This window comes from Sinocyclocheilus rhinocerous, unplaced genomic scaffold (assembly GCF_001515625.1).
Source record: "Sinocyclocheilus rhinocerous isolate Xijiao unplaced genomic scaffold, SAMN03320098_v1.1 scaffold1564, whole genome shotgun sequence".
NCBI classification, from domain to species: domain Eukaryota; kingdom Metazoa; phylum Chordata; class Actinopteri; order Cypriniformes; family Cyprinidae; genus Sinocyclocheilus; species Sinocyclocheilus rhinocerous.
Window position 1 is genome coordinate 289618 of NW_015638982.1, and position 22307 is coordinate 311924.

At 35.9% G+C, this 22307-nt stretch overlaps 1 protein-coding gene and 1 pseudogene across 1 annotated transcript in view; both read right to left on the reverse strand.

The window, feature by feature from the left end:
- The window catches only part of LOC107750770 (acetylcholine receptor subunit beta-like), a 12635-nt pseudogene extending 4401 nt beyond the window's left edge, over positions 1-8234 (reverse strand).
- Positions 8235-16197: 7963 nt separating this feature from the next.
- Positions 16198-22307, reverse strand: part of LOC107750771 (fibroblast growth factor 11-like) — a 65645-nt gene continuing 59535 nt past the window's right edge. The window contains exons 4-5 of the mRNA XM_016566295.1: positions 18608-18806; positions 16198-17710 (exon numbers count right to left, since the gene is read on the reverse strand). Coding sequence (XP_016421781.1) covers positions 17574-17710; positions 18608-18806 — 336 coding nt within the window. The 3' untranslated portion in view covers positions 16198-17573. The remainder of the gene's footprint in view (positions 17711-18607; positions 18807-22307) is intronic.

Genomic DNA, 22307 nt, shown 5'->3' on the forward strand with positions numbered 1-22307 from the left:
GTTTTTGTCTCGTCGCTCCGGCCGGACAGGGCATCACAGTATGGTAGGGGCGTAACATTTCTGTCACACGCTTGAGGCATTCGGCCAATCACAATGCTGCACTGGATAGCTGGCCAATCACAGCTCACCTCGCTTTTTCAGACCGATGAGTTTTGTAAAAATCGACGCGTTTCAGAAAGTCGGGGCAAAGAGGAGAAACAATAATGTACAGTATGTGGAAAATAATGTGTTTTTTGAACCTTAAACCGCATAAACACATTTCATTACACCAAATACACCAAATAATGTTCTTTTTAGCAGCATCATATGACACCTTTAAAGCACTGATGATAGTGGAACGTATTATATTTATACACATCTAGATTTTTTATGGCATATTGTTAATGTTTCGCAGCACTGATTTAAGAAATTAGAATATTATAGAGAACTTGATTTTTATTACTGCATCATGATCTAAACATTTCCTAACGTAATATTGAGTAATTCGCAATACAAAATTTCTGTTGCATTGCAGAATTTACCTTCACCCCGCAGGAACTCTTGTAAAGAGCTGGTGGTGTCCACGTCACACGGCCGTTACTGTAGGCCTGCACATGGGCCTGTAGAGCTACACCAAACACGCCATCATTGCTGCACACACACAAAAATTTTTTTTTTTAATGCAGATAAACTTGTATATCATTACCAAAAATGTAAACATTAAAATTAAGGCAATTTAGATGGTTACACTATTGCTTTTTCCCCTGAACGTCCAAAAGTGTCCACACTGACAGTATCAGATTCAGAATGAAAGTGAGGAGTTTGAATATAAAAAAAACAGACTTTATATCCATATGTGCTTTATAAGTACTAATAAACAGCCAATATGTTAATAATAGGCATGCTGATAAGCAACTAGTTAATAGTGAGAATTGGTCCCTATACTAAAGTGTTACCATCATTTATAATGTAAAGATTTGTATTGAATTAAAAACATGCGTCATATTCCACTAGTACTCTGACTTTTGGACCCCACTCCATACTGTTCAAATGTTCATGCACAAATGGAGTATGTTAGTGTAACAAGAATCAGTTCAGAGTTTGTAACTAAACTAAACATAAATTGCACATTCAACAATATTGGCATATTTTCTATCAGTATGAACAGTACAGACCGATTGGAATCACATAAAAAATAAATAAATAAATATTGAAACAGACTGCAGATTATAGCTGCATCATCACTGCTGAACCATTATTATTAGATATTGAACACTCATCATCACTGATTATTTGGCTCTAGTTAAATACACTCAGTAATGCTAAGAAACATGGACTCTGCATTATGTCTCCGAGAACAGTATGAGCTTCTTAAGAAGCCTGTGAGGTGCTGAATGCATTGGAGGTTTCTCTGTGTGCTGATACTAGCCTGCAATTTTAAAGAACATTTCAGAGTAGACCAGAGTACTTAAAGGGATAGCTTGCCAAAAATAAAAAAAATAAAGTCATTGCACTTGCACATATTCAAATTTGGTGTCTCAGTATGCTTTGTGCCAGGTGCTGGGAAATGCCATTGGCTCTTTATCATCTTGTAACCCTAAGTGTGTATGATTTACAATGAATAATGGCTTAGATTTCCACCCGTTCCTGACACAAAGCTATAATATGACTCGGGACACAGTGTACAAAGTGTATGGACTACTACTTTATTCTGTCCTTTCAGAAGCTTGACAGCCTCTGATCATTGTTAACTTGGAGTTACTGACATGACACTGTCAAATTGTTATTTTATCACATCTTGTATGTTTGTTACATAATAGGTCAGAGTAATACCTACAATTCAAATAGATCGACCATTTGAGCCCTAAACCATAGAGCACTGGTATATAATCCTCATAGGACACAAACCAGGCCTTTAAAACTTCCCATCTATTACGGTAATGGTGCTGTGGGACTTAAAGATGTCCCTCATTGAACAGTGTGTGGGATGCAGTTTGTGTGTGTGTGTGTGTGTGTGTGTGTGTAGGAGTGAACGCAGGACCAGCAAGGCTGATAGCGGACAGCGGTGTTGTTTAATTGGCTATAAAGCAGAGATGAATGAAGGAGGGAGGATATTTACACCAGCAGTGATGGGGGTCTGCCTGGACATTACAGTGAGAGTGTGTGAGAAAGGAACAGATAGAGAAAGTACACTTCTCTTGACAAGCTTCACAAAAGCTTTGATCATTTCTGTTATTTCTGCTGTTCTAGCAGAAACTCAGCAAAGGCTCTCTAAGATAATGTGCCCCACACTCATAGGTTCTTTGAGATAATATGCGAAGCAACACACACAGACACATACACAACTCACTTATTGATGAGAACAATATCAGGAAGCCACACTTTTCCAGACGGGATACGCAACACATCAATTCCCCCATAATCTTTCGGGTTCCAGGAGAGGCGATAATCGTTCCACTCCTGCAAGAGCACAAAAAGGTGTGTGTGTGTGTGTCTGTGTGTGTGTGTGTGTGTTCATGTGCAGATAAATGAGGGTCATCGTAGAAATTATAAGTACAACCAGTTCATCATTTAATCAAATGATTTCAAATGATCTGGCTTGTGTCATTAATTATACCAAATGCAATATCTCTGCACATTTGTCCATACATATTATCAACAGCATTTGCATAATTTTTCATTTTGCATTCAAAGTTACTGTATATTGATCCTAGTTCTTATTGTTAGAGTTTGTCTTGTGTGGTAATTTTAGCACAGGAAATTATGATGATAGATGACAGATAACTTTTCCTCAATGCAAATAAAGCTTTATAAAATTGAATTGCGCTCAAGACGTTATTTCTCAAAATGACACACAGGAGCCAGAAGAAATTGTGCTGACTTACCAAGTTCATAATAACAATAGTGTTCATCTCCTCATCTTTCATGTTCTAGAACACAAAAAACATGAAACAAAACAAAGTAAAAATAATTCATTAACTTAATTAGTGGATGCACATGTGTTTAGACATCAATCAGTGGTTTTACTATTAATCAATATTACACATTTAAGAGTGCATGTCTGTGATTTGGCCACCGGTACGAACAACAGCATGATTGCAAGTGTGATGCTGCTTTTATACAACAGTTTAATAAACAAGAAGTTATATATTGAGTAACTCACATTTTAGACACAGTATGGACAAATATTTCGTTTATATTTACTCCACCAATAAGAACAGTTTCAAAGAAATATCAGCAATCTATATTTACTCCACCAATAAGAACGGTTTCAAAACATATCAGCAATCTGGAACTTACAGTACTATAAAATGAACTTCAGGATGCAATATCTTAAAGCAATTTCAGCACTATGCTATTTTGGGTAAGTTATATCATATTCAATATTTTAGAGGAATCTGCGAAATATTTAGGTTGAAAATGAAATTGCTCCACCTCCATAGCAGGAGCCATAATGAATGTAAACAACACAGTAAACACCCAACACTATATTATACTAGGATTGTATCTTATTATTTCTAAAACTGCTGTTTTTCTTGACGGTTGATGAAAAAATGGGGGATTAGGAAGAAAAACAAGAGTATATCTATAAAGAAGGATCCCCAAATTCTCTGCCTCTGATGTTTGTTTAGAGTCAAGACAAATAATGGCTGCAATGGGAGAAGGGGGTGATGGGATATGATTAGAAGACAAGGGAAAGACCTGGTCAGATTAGTACACAGTCCTGAATGCTATTTAAAACTAGTGTAGGAATGTCAGCTGTCCCAGTCTCAGTACAGAGCACAAACAGTTGGGGGACGGGTCAACACACACCGTACCGCTCATATAGACATTATATATACACTTTATATTATTAATATACATGTAATGATTTCAGTGTGTGGATAGCTCCAGGCTGAATAAAGTTATATGATACATTTCTTATGTTATATGAATACAGTTGGGATGATACATTAATGCTATCTCAATATGCATCTTGTTTTGGACACACATTTGGCTGCTCAAGCAAAATTCATGTGAAATCTACGGTGGCAGAGAAGTGCAAAGCAAATCACAATTCTGAAAACAAAATAACAAATTACAAACGCAAATGCAAGTCTAAAAAACAAAATAACAATTCAGAAAGCACAACAACAATTCAGAAAACATTATAACAAGTCAGAAAACACAATGACAAATCCGAAAACAAAATAACAAGTCAAAAAACACAACGACAAATCAGACAAACCGGAAAAGGTAGGTATAGTTTGAGACTTGGTTTTTGACGCGATCGACCCGGGTTCGATCCCGCCTTTTGCCGAACTTTTTTTTCTACAATACATTTAAACTGAGCTACTTTAATACCATCTCCGAACTTTCTACCACGACTCTGCTGTTCTTCGGCTGGTTTTTCCCTGTATACGTTGATTGACAGATGTCTCGTCCAGTCAGCGGTGAGTAATCCCAAACCAATGGCGCTGTGTCAAACTATACCTACCTCTTCCTTTTTGTCTGATTTGTCGTTGTGTTTTCTGACTTGTTAATTTGTTTCGGATTTGTCATTGTGTTTTCTGACTTGTTATAATGTTTTCTGAATTGTTGTTGTGCTTTCTGAATTGTTATTTTGTTTTTTAGACTTGCATTTGCGTTTGTAATTTGTTATTTTGTTTTCAGAATTGTGATTTGCTCTGCACTTCTCTGCCACCGTAGAAATCACTGTTCATAAAGCCTGTAGAGAAGGTCATGTTCCTTTCTATTCAGAGCAATGAAAATACCTTGATTATAAACTTTAACTCTGAGACATTTGCGAAAATAGAAATCTGCGTGTGCACTGTTACCCGAGACCTGGTTATTAAACCAGTTTTAGGAAGTGAAGGATGCCATGACCTGATTCACACACCAAATTCACACACTGAACAGCTGAACCAACATCAGACTTGGTTCAATCTAGCTTTTATTATGGGCCTACAAAGAACTGAAGTAGTTTTTCTTCTGCAAATCTACCCTAAATAATTAATAGCATTTCATAAGGGGTCATACTATAGTTTTTATGATTTCATTTGTACAAGTCTAGTCTTTTTTCCCCATACTCCATGGCCCTTAGATATAAACAGTCTGTTTTTTTTTCTTCTGATGTGTCTTTAAGAAGTATATGTGACATGAGCAAAAACTCTTGAGGTACACCAAGGAAAATAAAATAAAATTCATCATAAAATGATGACTCCCAAGTTTTTTGACTCCCTCTTTAAGAATCACAGCATTACACACTGTGACACAATGGGTAACACACTATTTGTTTAAATAAACAAGTAACTAACCACATCTTCTAATAAATCTAATAAATGATCAGCTTTTTGCAGTCAGGCAATCATAACGTTTTTGCCCCTAATTCGCTTAATAATAATAATAATAATAATATTCTTTTAAAATAATTTATTAATAAAAAATAGCGTAATTAATATAACATACAAGTCAAGTCAAACTTATTTTATAGCACTTTTCACAATACACATCACTCCAAAGCATAAAGCTGTATTGTTAAAGATGAAATACACTTTAATAAAATAAAAAATAAAATAATAATTTGATATTAATATTAATGGCATGTGCCTATTAAATTACATAACTATGTGTGTTTGTATGTTCATACCAGGCTGACAAATGATGAGAGGGTCATGCCTATCCTCACGACGACCCTTTCCTCTGGGCTCCTTGCAGGACGCACTTTAACATAGTATGAAGAAAACAGTTTCTTCATCAGACGATCTTCTGCTTCTGATGCACCTGGAAAAGATGTTGTTGTGTTTCTGAGAAAGCAGATAAATGTAGAAGCACAACTCTCTTTAATCTTAAGAGTCTGAGTATTAAGGGTGTTGCGGGTTAAAACACAGAATGTCTTGTGTATGGGGCAGTTTACTGCCTAATCGTTGAATACAGCTCTGTGTAATGATGGATGGATGGATCTAAAAATCTGAACATAAAGCTGAACAAAAAGCACACAGCCTTGGGTGTTCTTAGACCAGCATCATGCACAGTTTTGTGGGTGACTGTTTACTCCACTCGCCCGGCCATCGCTGATGTTTTTATGCATCACGTCTGCCATTTTTTCCCGCAGCTTTCGAAGGTTAGCCGCATCTATAAGCGGGCCTTCTAGGGGCGCCACATTCATCAAGTCTCGCCAGCTCGAGCCCTCCAGAATACAAACTGACAGTTACAAACGACACGCGTCACCCCATGCGCCACCTTCATTACCAACCGCCACTACCAACGGCTGCTGCTTTGAGCATATGTACACATTTACAGCTGTTTTACTGTTTTGACCGACTTTTCTTGTGAGTAATAACTTTAAGTGGCTTTAAAGGGGTCATATGATGTTGCTAAAAAGAACATTATGTTGTGTATTTAGTGTAATGCAATGTGTTTATGCGGTTTAAGGTTCAAAAAACACATTATTTTCCACATACTGTACATTATTGTTTCTCCTCTATGCCCCGCCTTTCTGAAACGCGTCGATTTTTACAAAGCTCATCGGTCTGAAAAGCGAGGTGTGCTCTGATTGGCCAGCTATCCAGGAGAAAAGAAACCCCAATCCTGTATTCCAATTTTAAAAGACAGTATCATGGGAGAAACTTTACGGAAATGAGAGTTATTTTTTTCTGTATGAGCATTTAAACTGTGAAATAAATGAGGCCTTACAGAGAATATGCCATCTGCTGCTCAACAGTCCCACTGAAAGCTTCCCTAAAATAATTACCACAATTAACCTCTCTGAAACAGCTTTAAATCAACTTTTAATATAAAGAGTTCCTGATGACAGTCTGACTTGAGGTTAATTTACAGTTTTCCCATGGGTACTTGTAAAAACTATTCTTTAGAAAATGTCCCTTTTATGTTAAATCGCTTTGGTACCATTTTTACAGTTGGTAAATTCTTTTGACTGACTCATTCTATCATACTTTCTGTTTTATGCATCATTTCACACAGTCATTGTTTTAAAACACACCGTTAATGTGACATACCATGGTAACATTTGGTTTGAATTGAAAACATGAATTTATGTATCAGTCAACCAAATAATAAACAATGGCAGATACATGTTTCAAATCACTCTTAGGGTTTTTGAATTTAAAATATTACATGCTACAGACATCATATAAGAAGTAGGGCTTTACATTAATGACTGTAATATCTATCCAAAGGTGTCATCAATAAATATATGGCACTGCCATGAGGTTTTGTGCCAATTCGTAAAGTAGAATTGTGAAAGACTTAATACTTGCACAGTAATGCCACTTACTGTTCACTACAACCCTCATTCCTGACAAAATATTCTCAAAGTATGACTGACATGATACTGCAATTGACCTTTTCACACTGTGGTGAGTTACAGTAATTTAGCCTCTGTCATGGTAAGACCTCTGTTTATCATACAGTATGGCATACTGTAAAATAACGCCCTGGGATTATGCATTAAAATGAATGAAAAGATATGCAAATTACAGGCTTTATGTATTTTACTTTAAAGGTAAAATATTTATCAAAAGCTTACTAGTAGTGAGAAAGATAGACTGCGATTTTGTGAATTGAGTAAAAATGTTGTGGAATAATGTTTAAATAAACATTTTCGATGCACTGTTTGGAGAGCTATACTAAAATTCACAACTTACATGTAAAAACAGTACGAACTCCAATTTAAACAAAGACGACTACAAGAAAGTAAAGTGAAACCCCTTTGGTGTTGTAGGACGTCAGAAGTTGGATTTACTATCAGGTAATCATATCAGTATCAGATCACGCGTGACGTTACTTTAAAGTTTACTGCGCGTTCAAACGTGCACGCAACGTGTAAAGATCTGAAGTATTACTTGGAAACAATATCTGCCTCCAGCAATGTTAAAGCCTTAAAATCGATAACATTGTGTGCATCTTATAATATTGATTTTTTTCCTATAATGTAGTTGACTGAATGCTCTGTGACCTTTTGCCTGGTTGTTAAAAAGTGCCTTTTGAGGCACCTTTACTTTATATAATGCAATTTATATTACCCCTGGCCCCGTATGTTTGTTGTTGTTTTTGTTTTTTTTGTTCATTTCTTTTTGTTTTGTGATTTTGTATATTTTTGTATACTTGTTGCTAATCCTAATAAAAAAAAATGAACAAAAAAAAAAAAAACGTGCACGTAACGCACAAATTCACTTTGGAAACTTGAACTTACCTGCCGTTGCGCTCAGGCCACAGAGGCAGCTGGTGACAATAAACCAGACCTGGGCCTTCATGGCGATTCACCAAATGAAATCACGGTGATATCTTCATAGAAAGTTAACGTGCGGGTCCATCTGTGTTTGTTCCAGCACACACTGAGCTCGAGTTACAGACACGCCGCACGCGGCTGTGCGCATTACCTAAACATTACCTAACAAAATAGTAGCCTATTTCATAGAAGAAAAAGATCTAATATCTGTTTAAGAACTAAAAAAGGGAATGACGATAATTATTCCCTCACATATCTTAAAAAATGGTTCGTGTTTCATATTTTTGGAATAATTATAATTATTTAATACAAAATGCCGTAAAACAGTAGTACTGTGAAATATTATTACAATTTAAAATAACTAAGCACCAAATCAGCATATTAGAATGATTTCTGAAGGGAAGCTGAAAATTCAGCTTTGCCACCACAGTAATAAATTACATTTAAAAAATATATTACAATAGAAAAAACAGTTGTCTAAAATGCTTTAATACTTCACAGTATTACTGTTTATCAAATAAATGCAGCCTTGGTGAGCATAAGAGACTTATTTCATAAACATTATAAAGAGTTAGCTATACTTGCAGTAGGCCTATATATACCTATACATTTAATTTCATATTTTAATTTGTAACTTAATATTTTTTCATCCATGCCATAGTTTTTGTCAAAAACATGATCAAGACTCTACAACTTAACATTATTTCTGCAGCTGCATGGAATTTCAGAAAATGTAAATGGATTTATGCAGAATCGGTGTAATTACAGACTTTAAACATATCTTTTTAGTATAATAACCACTTAAAATGCAGCTACTGTGCTGTTTGTGCAGTGTAAAGATGACATAAGTTAACAAAGGGCCTGGATTCACGAATGGAGTCTGTTTTTCTAACACAAATCCCTTTCCAGAGATTAAAAGAGCACATGCATGGTACATTTAAATGTAAATTTGATCCCATATGACATTTGGCTTTCTAAAAGCACCCACTGACACATTCAAAATCATGAACATTTCAAATTATTTCCTGCATCCCACAAAAGAGGCAGAGCGCTCGTGTCGACCCACATTGAGCTCGTCACTGAGAGTCTTCCCCCAATCTGCTTTTTAAATAAGGCAAAGTGTTTTGATGTGTTTGAATCCACGCCAGCATATTTATACAGTTCTGCGGTGCTTTTGGCTCAAGAAGAGTAGTATTAATGTGCTGTACTTTTACGTAATTCATCAGAGCTGTTAAAATGAATTATGCAGCTTTATCCCACCAATTAGATTAAAGGATTAGATTTATTCTGCTGCTCTAGAGTGTTGACACTTTGATGGGCCTTTTGAAATCAGAGGTCAGGGGATTGCTGAAGTTTTTTCTACACTGTTAGCGGGATAAAAGATGGCAATCGCTCTTTAGCGAAGCCTGCTTTTGCGTGGGACCAGTTCGAAAGACACTTGGAACGCATGCCACCTGTCTCCTGTTCATCCTCACTTGAGCACTCCTGTCGAGCCGTGCTGTACTTAAGTAATGGCGCTGGCCCACCACATTCACTGTTTGGTCCTCTGCCAATTTAATCATTATAGAAGTCAACTTAACAACCCATAATTAATGCTGACTCGCCTGTAAAATTCTATTGAGACGGCAAACTCTGGCACTTACCTGAGCGCCAATTAAAATGCTTTACTTTAAATAAGGGCATTGAATGATACATGTAAAGCAGAAAATAAAACAAATCACACTTTGGTTTTACAATCATACAAATATATTAGTTTTATTCAATAATGTTCAATAATACGTCTCCCATAGACTTATAGAAATAGATATAGATTCTATTGCAAATGCAGGGCTGAGAGTGTATGCAGAATAGAGTATTAAGAGTAACAGTGAGTTAATAAATACTAAACAGGAATCATCCTCCTCATAATTTTTTTTTCATTTAAATGTTTAATGTGTCCAGTAAATATTGGTTCATGCATGACTGTATTGGGTTGTTCCTTCCAATGTTGCAAAACATTTCTGTCCAAGTTGTCCAGTTTGACGTCTTTTCATCCTGTGACATGGGGAAGCCAAAGTTTGAGCGATTCTGTTGAGACTGTCCTAGTGGTTATTGGTTTCTGTAGCTATAAAAATTAAAAATAGTGTCATCGTCGCTTTGACTGGAAGACCTTTGCTTTGTCTTGGATTGGAAGACAAGAACAAAGTAATATGGTTTAGTTTCCTTTCTTTTGGAAGACTCAATTACAATAACTTGGATAATCCATGCAGAACTTACAAAAATGATGGGATTCCTCTGATATAAAGCAGACTCTCATTGTCCATAAGCAAATCGCCCACTTGTACTGATATAAGAGGTGGGCGTTTCAGTATCCACACAGTTTTGTGTGTTGCGTCGACAGCGACAAACCAGCAGTCAGTTTTGCTGCAGTAGATTCCAACCAGTGTCCATTGAGGATAAAAGATCATGACCTCTGTCATCTGGTAGAGCAGGGATCAATGTTCATGACGCAGGCCAACAGTTCTGGCCTATCGCTCTTGGTCACTAGTTGTGTTTTGGATCTTCCCAAAGTAAGCTAAACTGTGTCTGTTTGCCCCACAAAGTTAAATGGCAACTCATATCCACACTGTTTCACCATTTTATACCAAAAAAAGCAAATAAATGAACAAACAAGACATATGACCTTTTTTAAGGGACACAAAAACTGAACCCACAAACATTTTAGACAGTAAAAACAGTTACATTGGTTCATGTTTAAAAGTGTCACATGATTATGACCGCAAACATCTGAAGAGATGGAACAAAGAGAGACTCGGCCATTCAGTTTTAGAAAAAAAAAAGTTATATGGTCTTATATCCTGTGAGATGGGGAAGCCAAAGTTTGGGTGATTCTGTTGAGTTCAAATTAGTTTATGTTTTATATGATAAAAGTGTTATATCTGAAGAGACAGAACAAGGTGGGACTGGAGCCACTTCTATTTAAACTGGCCATTCACAGATAAAAAAAATAATAAAAACAAATAATAATAATAAGTATTATTATGGAAATATTTACTATCCAATTGAAAATAATAACTAATAATACTCATTTTATTTTTTTTTAAATTATGTCTTCATTCTGTGAGATTGGGAAGCCAAAGTTTGAGTTCTATTGAGTTTTACAGTAAAAATCGTTAAAATTGCTTCATGTTACATTGTCATTTCTATTTAAACTTTGGCCATTCAAAAGAATAACTTTTATAAATTGCATTTTTATCATTATAATTTTATTCAAATATGTAATATTCAATTTAAAATAATAAAATAAGTAAATACACTAAATAATAACACTAAGTTTATTTAAAAACAAACAAACAAACAAAACAAAAACTGCATTTGTGACTGCATTTCAGATCATTTCACATCAAATTGACCCAGGGGAGACACATTCTCCACAAACATCATCTCTATACAGCCACATAAACAGCAGTTAAACTCCAAACTAAAGGTTACCTCCTAGGGACCAGGGGAGAACACTGTGATTATCCTAAAGCTGGGATGGAGCTGAGGAACTCAGATTTTTAAAGGTCACCCTCTCAACACACATCTGCTGCGAGACTAATACCCCACTGCTGTGTATGCAATGCAGATGTGGTGTGAGTCTGTGCGTTTAAAATGCAGCAGAGTTTCTCTCTCTCTCGTGGTCACACACACATACAGAGGCAATGACATTCAGCTGAGGGGAAGCGTGGTACATTTGCACAGTGCTGTTGTGAGGGCTAAGAGATGCATCCTGGGGGACGAGACTTTGGTCGAAACATGGGAGGAGGGTTTAGTTTTTGTCTTTTCTGCTGCATTGCAGATACCGGATTGGGGCTACTCCTCAAAGTCACGCACACACACACACACACACACACGCACACACACACACACACACACACACACTCACACACACTCACTCACTCACACACTCACACACACACACACACACACTCACACACACACACACACACACACACACACACACACACACATACACACACACACACACAGACACAGACACACACACAGAGAGAAAGCAATTACAGACACTGACGATCAGTAAATACAAGGTCTCTGCAGCTTAACAATTCTCTTATGTAAAATAATCACCACTGATCTTGAAAATATTTCTGCTCTCAATTTACAGAGATTGACCCTTCAGAATCCACCTAATACAAGCAGGAAATTACACTAAACAGGTATGTATGTAATTTCAATGTCTGGAAAAATTGGTGTTGTTTACTTGCACTGATGGTGCTAATGCTGTTGAGCTAAAGTCTGATTGTCTTTTAAAAGCCCAGATAGCAACATATCATAACATAAAATATGTGTATATGACACAAACCACAGCAAACCACTTTACTCTGAAAAACAAACAAGCCAATACACAATTTTTAAAATGTGCTGCATTATAGACTGTATGGAAGCCCATTTCCACCACTGAATAAAAATAAAAAAGGTTAATCGTGACTTTTCATCTCCGAATTCTGACTTTTCTTCCTTGCAATTGCGAGGTTACATCTTGCAATTTTGACTTTTCTCAGAATGGCGTGATATTTATTCGCAATTGCAAGCTATAAAATCAGAACTGAGAGATACAAACTTGCAATTGTGGAATTCAGAATTGGAAGTCGGAATTGCGTGATATTATAATTCAAATTATAATTCTGACTTTTTTCTCGCAATTACAAGTTTATATCTCGCAATTGTGAGAAAAAGAATTGTGAAATGTAAACTCGCAATTGCAAGAAAAAAGTCGGAACTGTCAGATAAAACGTTACAGTTACCTTATTTATTTTTATTCAGTGGTGGCAACAATCTTCTGTACGACTGTTTCTAGAAAGTCTGATTTTAAAACACACCACTAACAGCAAACAATGCAAACGTAGATGCTTAGATACTACCTAAAAATGTAGACTGACACACACATACAAAAACAATGCATATAAGCAGCTCACAAAAATGATAGTGGCGTTTTTTCACAGTGCACACAAATCTAATTTGGTTTTCAAATCTGACTTTTAAGATTATTAATTTGAAAATGATGAAGTCTGATTCATTTGTTCAGACAGTGTGGTGACTATCCAGTGAATTTACATTATTTGTTATAGAGAATTAACAACAACTGAGTCAGTCATTGTGGAAGGAGGATGGAAACGGGGAATTTAGCCTCAGCTCACGTTTATCGTGACATTACACCACAGCGCACAACTCATGAGGCACATGAGAGAACATAAGCAGCATTTTATGCATATAGTGTGTCAAAAAATGCTGACTCACTCAATATTCAATACAAAGTGAATGTCACAAGGTTTGCTATAAGAGGACAGAGTGAGTGAAAATAATTCTAAACACAAAGCTCCAGACATATGTCTGATTTCAAACCACATGGTTTTAAGGTTTGTTTAGGTTTTTGCTATTCGGACTAAATTTGATTCAGAAATGGCAAAAACTAATAAACAACTACAAAAACAACAGAACAAAGCAGATTTTTGCTGCTTGTCTGAACAAAACCAACAAGTCTGTATTGTTTAATCAATTTGAAATAAACCAGAGGGAAAAGTAACATCTGTTTTTAAAGCATTTATCGACAATGGGTCAATAAAAGGGAGTGAAGATGGAACATGGATGACTCACTTTTATTGGAGGTGGGGGTGGGGGGACCGCACAGTGTTGATGTTACATTAAATTATTTAGTTAAGCACTAATACCGATGAGCAGTGCATACTATCATTCGCAGAAAGCTTTCTAATTGCACATTGTTAATATTACTGCTTTAGTAATACATTGTATGTGTAATATGTGTAACATAAACACTGTAAGTTGCCAGTCAATATATCAGTGTAAAGAAAGATCAGTCTGTTAATTGTCTGTTAAAAGCTGATTATAATTGCACAGACTAACTCTATCCCATAACTCAACATAACAACATTATTTAACGTCTTTATGACCTTGCGCCCCAAATACTCATCAGCTGACTATATGATTCTAGAGAGACTAGTAAATATGCAAATTACAATAAACAAATAGATTCACAAATGCAACGCAATGAGAGACATATGTGTGAGTGATGGCCAACACAAACACTGACCAGGACATTTAAAGAAAAAAGAAACATAAAAATAAGAAATGTGATGCACAAAAATGTCAGTTTAGCAAATTTAGAAAACTGCACTTTACAAGGTCATCTCTATCTACGTATACACATACAGTGTTTTAATGCCTTGGCTCTTCTGAAAAGCATTAGCCCTTAGCTTTCATCTTCTGGCCTCTGTGTTTATGGCTGAAAAATAGCAGTGAAATTGAGAGAGAAGCACTTAGCTGTGCACAGAGAGTGGTTTCATTAAAATAATTGTTAAACCACCCGATCTGGCCCTTATGTGCATGCCAAATACATCAAAGCAAAGAAAGTGACCAATTTTCTTTTCTTTTCTCTAACATTATGTTGTACACACGTTCACAATCATCTCAAACTGACCTAAAGCAAACCATTATGATGTTATTATAATAAGTTAAGTGTCAGTTAGACATATTTGAAGTAATGAGCAGTAGAAATATCTCCTTTTATATTGGATTAGAAAGCCCTTACAAATACAAGAGCCTTTTTATTGAGCAAGTTAGCACAAGTCCTTCCGTGACATTTAGAAGTTTGAAAGGCTAGAAGTGAGACATTTTAAAGTAACTATCAATTTCATGGTCTAATTGTGATTAAACTGAATGAATTAACCATGGGATGCTAATCAAAGCACAGTTGTGGCTTCATACGACATTGCCTTTATCATTTATTTAACCTTTGCGGTCTGGCCTGCTGGATTTTGTTTCAGCGTGGCATTGCTAATTCAGAAGTCTTTTGTCTTATAGCGCCTCTGTTGACTTTTTCTTGTCTGTGATTACAGCATTATGGACCTGCAAAACTTTACGTAAATAGCCCTTCAGATAATATAGAAGCTCAAACTTAAATGATGTGGACAATGCAAGACTTAAAGGGGTCCTATTATGCTTTTTCACTTTTTCAACTTTAGTTAGTCTGCTAGAGTCTGAGATGAGCATTGCTACTTGCAAAACAAATTATAGTTTATGAAGAAAATCAAGATGTACCCAGAAGCTACAGTATGAGATGCAGAGCATTTTGATTCAGCCCCTCTGAAAAACAATCTGCTCGGGACGTTAACCGCAAGCACCAACTTCTGTAATGGGGGATTGTGAATTACCTGCGGGTGCTGCTGTGATTTGCAGTAAGGAAACTGTAATCTGGGAAAGATTGACATCCTGATCTAAATGTGGAAGAATTTAGTAAATATTCCCAAAGTCTAAAATTTCTTTAGCTATTTCCACTTTGGTCTTAATAACTTTGTTTCTCCTAATAATGCATTGCTGCAGGGGACTGAATCTAGAATGATCACACATATAATTTCCTCAACACCAGGTGCACGGAATGAGAAATGATTCAACTCAGCAGGAGAAAAGTTTGATTTTTTGCACTTAGTTTAAGCTTTGCACTTGATATCACAGTGAAGATATAACCAGCAAGGGAATGTACTCTGATATAACTATACTGCAACCAAAAAAAACATTAGACTAAAAATCAAAAGCCAGCTAAAATACTCCCTACAAGGGACCCTAATAATTATGTATTTAAATAGGGAACATTTTCTACCTCCAAAATTATATTATACACTACCATTTAAAAGTTTGGGTCAGTAAAATATATAAAAAAAAGAAAAAAAAGAAATGAATACTTTTATTCAGCAAGGGTGCATTAAATTAATCAAAAGTGAAAGAAAGACTGTTACAAAAAAAAAAACCCTATTCTTTAGAATTTTCAAAGACTCCTGAAATGTAGCATGATATTAAGCAGCAAAATATTAAGCAGTACTGTATATTTCATCAAATAAATGCATTCGTGAGCATAAGAGACTTCTTTCAAAAACATAAAAAAAAAAAATATCTTACCAACCCCAAACTTTTGAACGGTAGTGTATTATTAAATCATATTTCCATAATGTAGGTGATATGCATGAAAACATTATTAGAAATATTACTGCAAAGGCAGAAGTGCGATGTGTCATCAGGTTCCTCATAGCACTTAGAACACATTTTCATTTACATACTGATATTCTCAACACCTCTGGAGGTGAGAAGTTACAGGTCTGTTTGGACTCTCTGTGCAAGGTTTCCCAAAATGATTCCCTTTGAGCTCCTCCGGGTCCCATTCCCCAATTTTTTCAGAAGAAAATGAAGCAGAATTGGACCTTTTTCAGCACTTGTGTTGTTTCATTCGGCTGGGTGAAGTGCCTTTGCTCTCAGGCAAATGTAATAGAATTAAATTGAATGTAGGGACATGAACTTTGGGAAACTTGCAGCCTCAGTAGTCAGCATATCTACTTTGAGAAACCCTGCTCGAAAGCAACACACATGCTAAGAAGAGGAGAAAGAGTGCAGCTGTACCGATATTGCTCTCTGGGCATATTGCAATGAGAAAAACAACGACTTATCACAACAAAAATAAACAATAATGCCGCCCTACTGCCTCTGTTATGAGTCATCTTACAAATTATATTGTATTACTGTTCACTGCACACACACACACACACTCACACGTCCAGCCTCCGCAGACTCATCAGCGCAGGAGCCGATGAGCAGAGAAAGGTTTGCACTGCCTAAGGTACAATGACTCTAAACATCCTCATCCAAAGAGAAGGGGAAGTTTTATTTATTTAGTTATTTGGTGTATGTGTGTGTGTGTCTGTGTGTGAGTATGTGGTGGCATCCTTAATGGTCCCCGGGAGAGTGTGCGGGGCTTTTCCTGTGTTGTGAAGTGGAAAATAGCCTCTGTGTCTCAAGCTAATCAAAGTGCAGAAGAGGTAGAGAAGGGAGAGGAGATTACAAACAAGGCTTAGAGATGACGGGGGATCTCTGTAAAAAAAAGAAAGAAAAGAAAACAGATTTCGGGGAATCTATGAATGCTTGAACAAAGGAAACGGAGGGTTTAAATGTCAAGCACGAATTGCTTCACAAGAGGAAGTGTTTCTTCTTGAAATACTAAAAAAGGAGAGGAAGACAAAGATCCTTTCTTTTAGGAGTTGCTGTTCTCACAAAAGCGATGCCGTCACATTCTGACCCCAGACCAGCGCGGTTATTATTGCTCGGTATTCCCTTGATTAAGGAGCAGGGGAGACCAAAAGGAAGTGCGGTGGGCATTAGACTTGTCGGCAAGGGTCTTTTGAGCCCTGATTCATTGTTGGAAATATCAAAGTTCTGAGGGTCGGTGGAGGGCCTACAAACATTGTTTGTACCAAACCTCCTGTGCCACTGTTGGCGTTCATGGCGTGTCCGTGCAAACGAAGAGTGTCTTCTAGTGCCGCTAGGAGGCTGTGGAGGCGGGAAGCACTTGATCTTTCTTGCTGTTTTTATGGACGGGGGAGTCTGATGTTTTGGCCGTTTTCCTAGGTGGGCTTTGCTCAGCAACGGCATGTAGCGATGGTTCCCTGTACATGGCAACTGGAAAAAGAAAGACGCTTAAAGGCACAGTACACCCCCAAAAAGACAATTCTGTCACATTAACTCACCCTCATTCAAAACCTGAATTTCTTTCTTCTGAAGAAATTTTGAAAATATCTCTGCATTCTTTTGTCCATACAATCAATGCAAGTTTTTTGACCTGGACTTAGCTAATGTCTTCTTAACTAATATCTTCATGCTCCACAGAAGAAAGTAAGTCATACAGGTTTGGCACAACATGATCAATGATGATTCATGCATTTTTGGGTCAGTGAAAGTTTTTAAAAAGAAATTAATAATTTTATTCAGAAAGGATGCACTAAATTATTCAAAAGTGACAGTAATGACATTATAATGCTACAAAATATTTCAATTTCATAGATATCCTATTATTTTAAACTTTCTATTCATCCTAAAGATTCTTTGATGAATTGAAAGTTTAAAAGAATATGTAAATAAAATGTATCATGAATTCCACGAAAATATTAAATATTAATTTTTCAACATAATAATACGTTATTTTCTTAAACACCACATCAACATACTAGAGCGATCTCTGTATAATTGTGTGACTCTGAAGACTTGCTTCAGCTTTGCCATCACATGAATAAATTACATTTTAAAATATATTAAAATAGAAAACAGTTATTTCAAATTGTAATAATATTTCACAATATTACTGTTTTTACTGTATTTAAATAAAATATAAAATATATTTATATGCAGATTTGGTGTGCATAAGATACTTCTTTCAAAAAGATTACAAATATATATATATATATAAAAAACTATAATTTTTAAAATCTTAAAAAAAAAAAAAAATCTCACAGATCCCAAACTTTTGCATTGTGCTGTCCACATACAACAAATAAATTATTATTATGAATAAAAACATACCCTCTATGAGCTTGGGCAGGAAGTGGGCTGCTCCTTTAGTCTTTTTGACCCGATTTCCTTTCATGACCTGTCCGTCTCGGTTAATGCCAATGTACCAGGCCCGACCCGACTGCGTTTGACGGTACAAGATCGAGGAGTATGTGACATAATAGTTCTCAAACACACACTCCTTAAACTTGCACTCCGGCGTGAAATGTTCCTGTAACAGAGATACACACATATACCCCGACAATGAGTTAACCAAAATGACAGACTGACTGTTATTGTATGTTTATATGTAGCCTGTATACTGAGTTCAGCTGGGACAGGAGGAAAATGGGCCTCACATTGAAATGTCAGGATAGTGTACTGAGGAACAGTAAATGAGGAAAGCCAAATCCCATTACACTACACTTTCTTATTACATATTTATGAAACGCATGCGTTCTGTTCAGGTGAACATAAGTGTTGCAGTGTAATCTCTGCCACAAGCCCAAACACAGCCAAACTCCCTGCTGGAGATAGCAGCCTGTCAGTAAGCAAACACCAACATCTCTCTTTTATTCTCTCTCTCTCCTCCCATCCCATCTGTCTCTCTCTCTCTCTACCACCCTGTCATTTCGTAACCTTGTCAGGGAACAAACCAATTTCCAGGATTGATTGGGATCCTTGGTGTGACTGGTGAGCAGAGCAGCTGAATAAGGGGTTTACTCCTCTTCCTCTCTCTCTTGCTCTAATGTGTTTGTTTTGAAATACTCTCTGTCACCAAAGAAAAATTAAGCCTTCTTCATAAAGCAGAATCATAATTTACCTGGTTTAATTGCATATCTGTAATTAAACTGTGGCCATTTGGGCATTTGATCTTTCCTGATGCATTTGATAATCTTGCTCCTGTCTTAAAAGTGTGCTATTAACGATAAGCATGTCATGAATAATAATAATAATAATAATAATAAAAATAATAAAAACACATTAAATATTTAAAGTGATTTAAAACTATAAATGAACGCATTAATATACTAATGAATAATATTTATTTTTGCATTTATGGGAAAAAATAATTTTTAGTGGTCATATTTTTCGGTGTCCGTGAACACCTTAAAAATAGCTCAGTACAGCTTTTAGCTTTCAAATAGCTTTTTTTTCAGGTTTAATTGCATCTCAAATTAAATCGCTGTCATTTACGCTTTTGATCTTCCTGATGCTTTTGATATTTTCTCCTGTCTTAAAGCATGCTATGAAATAAAGCATTTCATTAATAATAATAATTATAAAAATAATTTTTTATCATCATCATCGTTCATTATAATAATTATGTAAATATGAATATAATACAGGAAGTATTTTAAATTCTAACTTAAAATAATGAATAAAATTAATTAATATAATACATTTAATTATGAATAATGAAATGTAATTGCATTTATAGGAGGCTTATAATAATTTTTAGTAGACATGTTTTTTTCCAACTTTCATCTAGGCTTGAACTGGACATTAAACACCATTCAGTGTAAAGAACTCTGCCAGCTTTAATTAATTAATTGTCAAATTTAATTGAATTGGAGTTTCCAGCTGACAGAAGATGATGGAGTATGAGTGTGTGTCTGTGCAATAAAATTAGATGCGGGGAATTTCTAAAACACTTGAGAAACAGTCATGTATAATACCTGCTGACTTCCTCTCAATTTGACAATAATTAGGAGCCCCTGCATAGGCAGAGCCGTCATCAGGACGGGACAATGTTATCCTGGGCCCTTTGGAGGCAAACTAAGGTCGTCTACTTAATCAGGTGGCATTAAACCATAAAAATAGCTATTTCTTATGCAACATGAAGAGAAATCTGTTCTCCATAAAGGAGAAGAGGGATTAGGTTGACCTCTAGCAGTCTCTATTCCACCTCTGCTGTGTTTTTGGTTCCCATCCTGCAGTGCTCTGAAACTCCAGCAGGTGTCAGAGCAGCACACAAGGCTCAGTGAGTGTACCCATAACTTGTCTTCACTGCTCAGCCACTTTCACTGGCTTAAAAAAAACACAAGTTTTACACATCATAGCACAGCCTTTTTTCCTCTCTCCCCTGCCTTTTTAATCTAGGATTGTGCGATTTAGGGAAATCTGATTATTACAGAAGGATTTTTGACATGTTATGTTGCATGAACTAATGAAGATGCCGGATGCTTGAGTCTGCTGAATCCTCTGAAGCCCCTAGCAATCAGGAGGGAGGACTGGCATTTTGACAGGAGAGCTGCCTCATCAGCCTCTTAGACAGGCACAACATTTCCACCAACATTTAAAGGGATAGCTCACTCACAAATATATATCTCCTCATTATTTACTTAGTCATATCATTCCAAAGCTGATGCTTTTGAAAGAATGCTTTTTCAGACTTTGAAAACAGTGACATATGGACTGCTCTTTTTGTTGTCCCTTTTGGAGCATGACAGATGAGAACACTATGAACTCTAGTTGAATAGAACCCATCTACATAAAGATACTTAAAAAAATCCTGCTCTTGTGTTTCATAACAGCATATGGGTTTAAAACAACAAAGGGGTGAGTAAATATTGACAGAATACTGAAAATTTCAGAAAATTCATTAATACTTTAAGCAGGGCTGGACTGGGACAAAAAAATCGGCCCTGGCATTTTTTGGTCCAGGCGGCCCACCACCACTTCTATATATATATATATGTTATGATATACACTACCAGTCAAAAGTTTTTGAACAGTAAGATCTTTAATGTTTTTTAAAGAAGTCTCTTCTGCTCACCAAGCCTGCACTTCAGAAATCATTCTAATATGCTGATTTGCTGCTCAAATTTTTTTTATTATTGTTATGTTGAAAACAGCTGAGTAGAAATTTTCCAGATTTCTTTGATGAATAGAAAGTTCAGAAGAACAGCATTTATCTGAAATAGAAATATTTTGTATGCAATCATTTTTTATCAATTTAAAGCATCCTTGCTAAAAGTATTAATTTCTATAATTTCTTAAAAACTGACTCAAAGCTTTTGAATGGTATGGTGTATAATGTTACAAAAGCTTTTTATTTCAGATAAATGCTGATCTTTGGATCTTTCTATTCATCAAAGAATCCTGAAAAAATGTACTCGACTGTTTTAGATATTGATAATAATAATAATAATAATAAATGTTTTTTGAGCAGCAAATCAGCATATTAGAATGATTTTTGAAGGATGTGACACTGAAGACTGGAGTAATGATGCTGAAAATTCAGCTTTTTGATCACAGAAATAAATTACATTATAAAATATATTCAAATAGAAAGCAGTTATTTTAAATAGTAAACATATTTCACAATATTACTGCTTTTGCTGTACTTTGGATCAAATAAATGCAGGCTTGGTGAGCAGAAGAGAATTCTTTAAATAAACATTAAAAATCTTACTGTTCAAAATTTTTTTAAACTGGTAGTGTAGATATGTATCATTACATAGTTGTTTTGGATGAGAATAAAACGTCAGGTCCGACAATATCGTGTCTTTTTGAATTTAAATCTAGATTTATTCGCATTGGCCCATGGAAACCTCTATGAACACACTTGACTTGACTTGGCCAAAAAAAATCGCGGGGGACGAATTTACGTTTGATTAAAAAGTGTTTACGTATTCTACACTCATGGCGCGCACACACATTAGGATAGGTTAGATGCCTGCCTCCGCTGCGAGTCCCTATCAAGCACTTTACAGATTCAACTACTCTC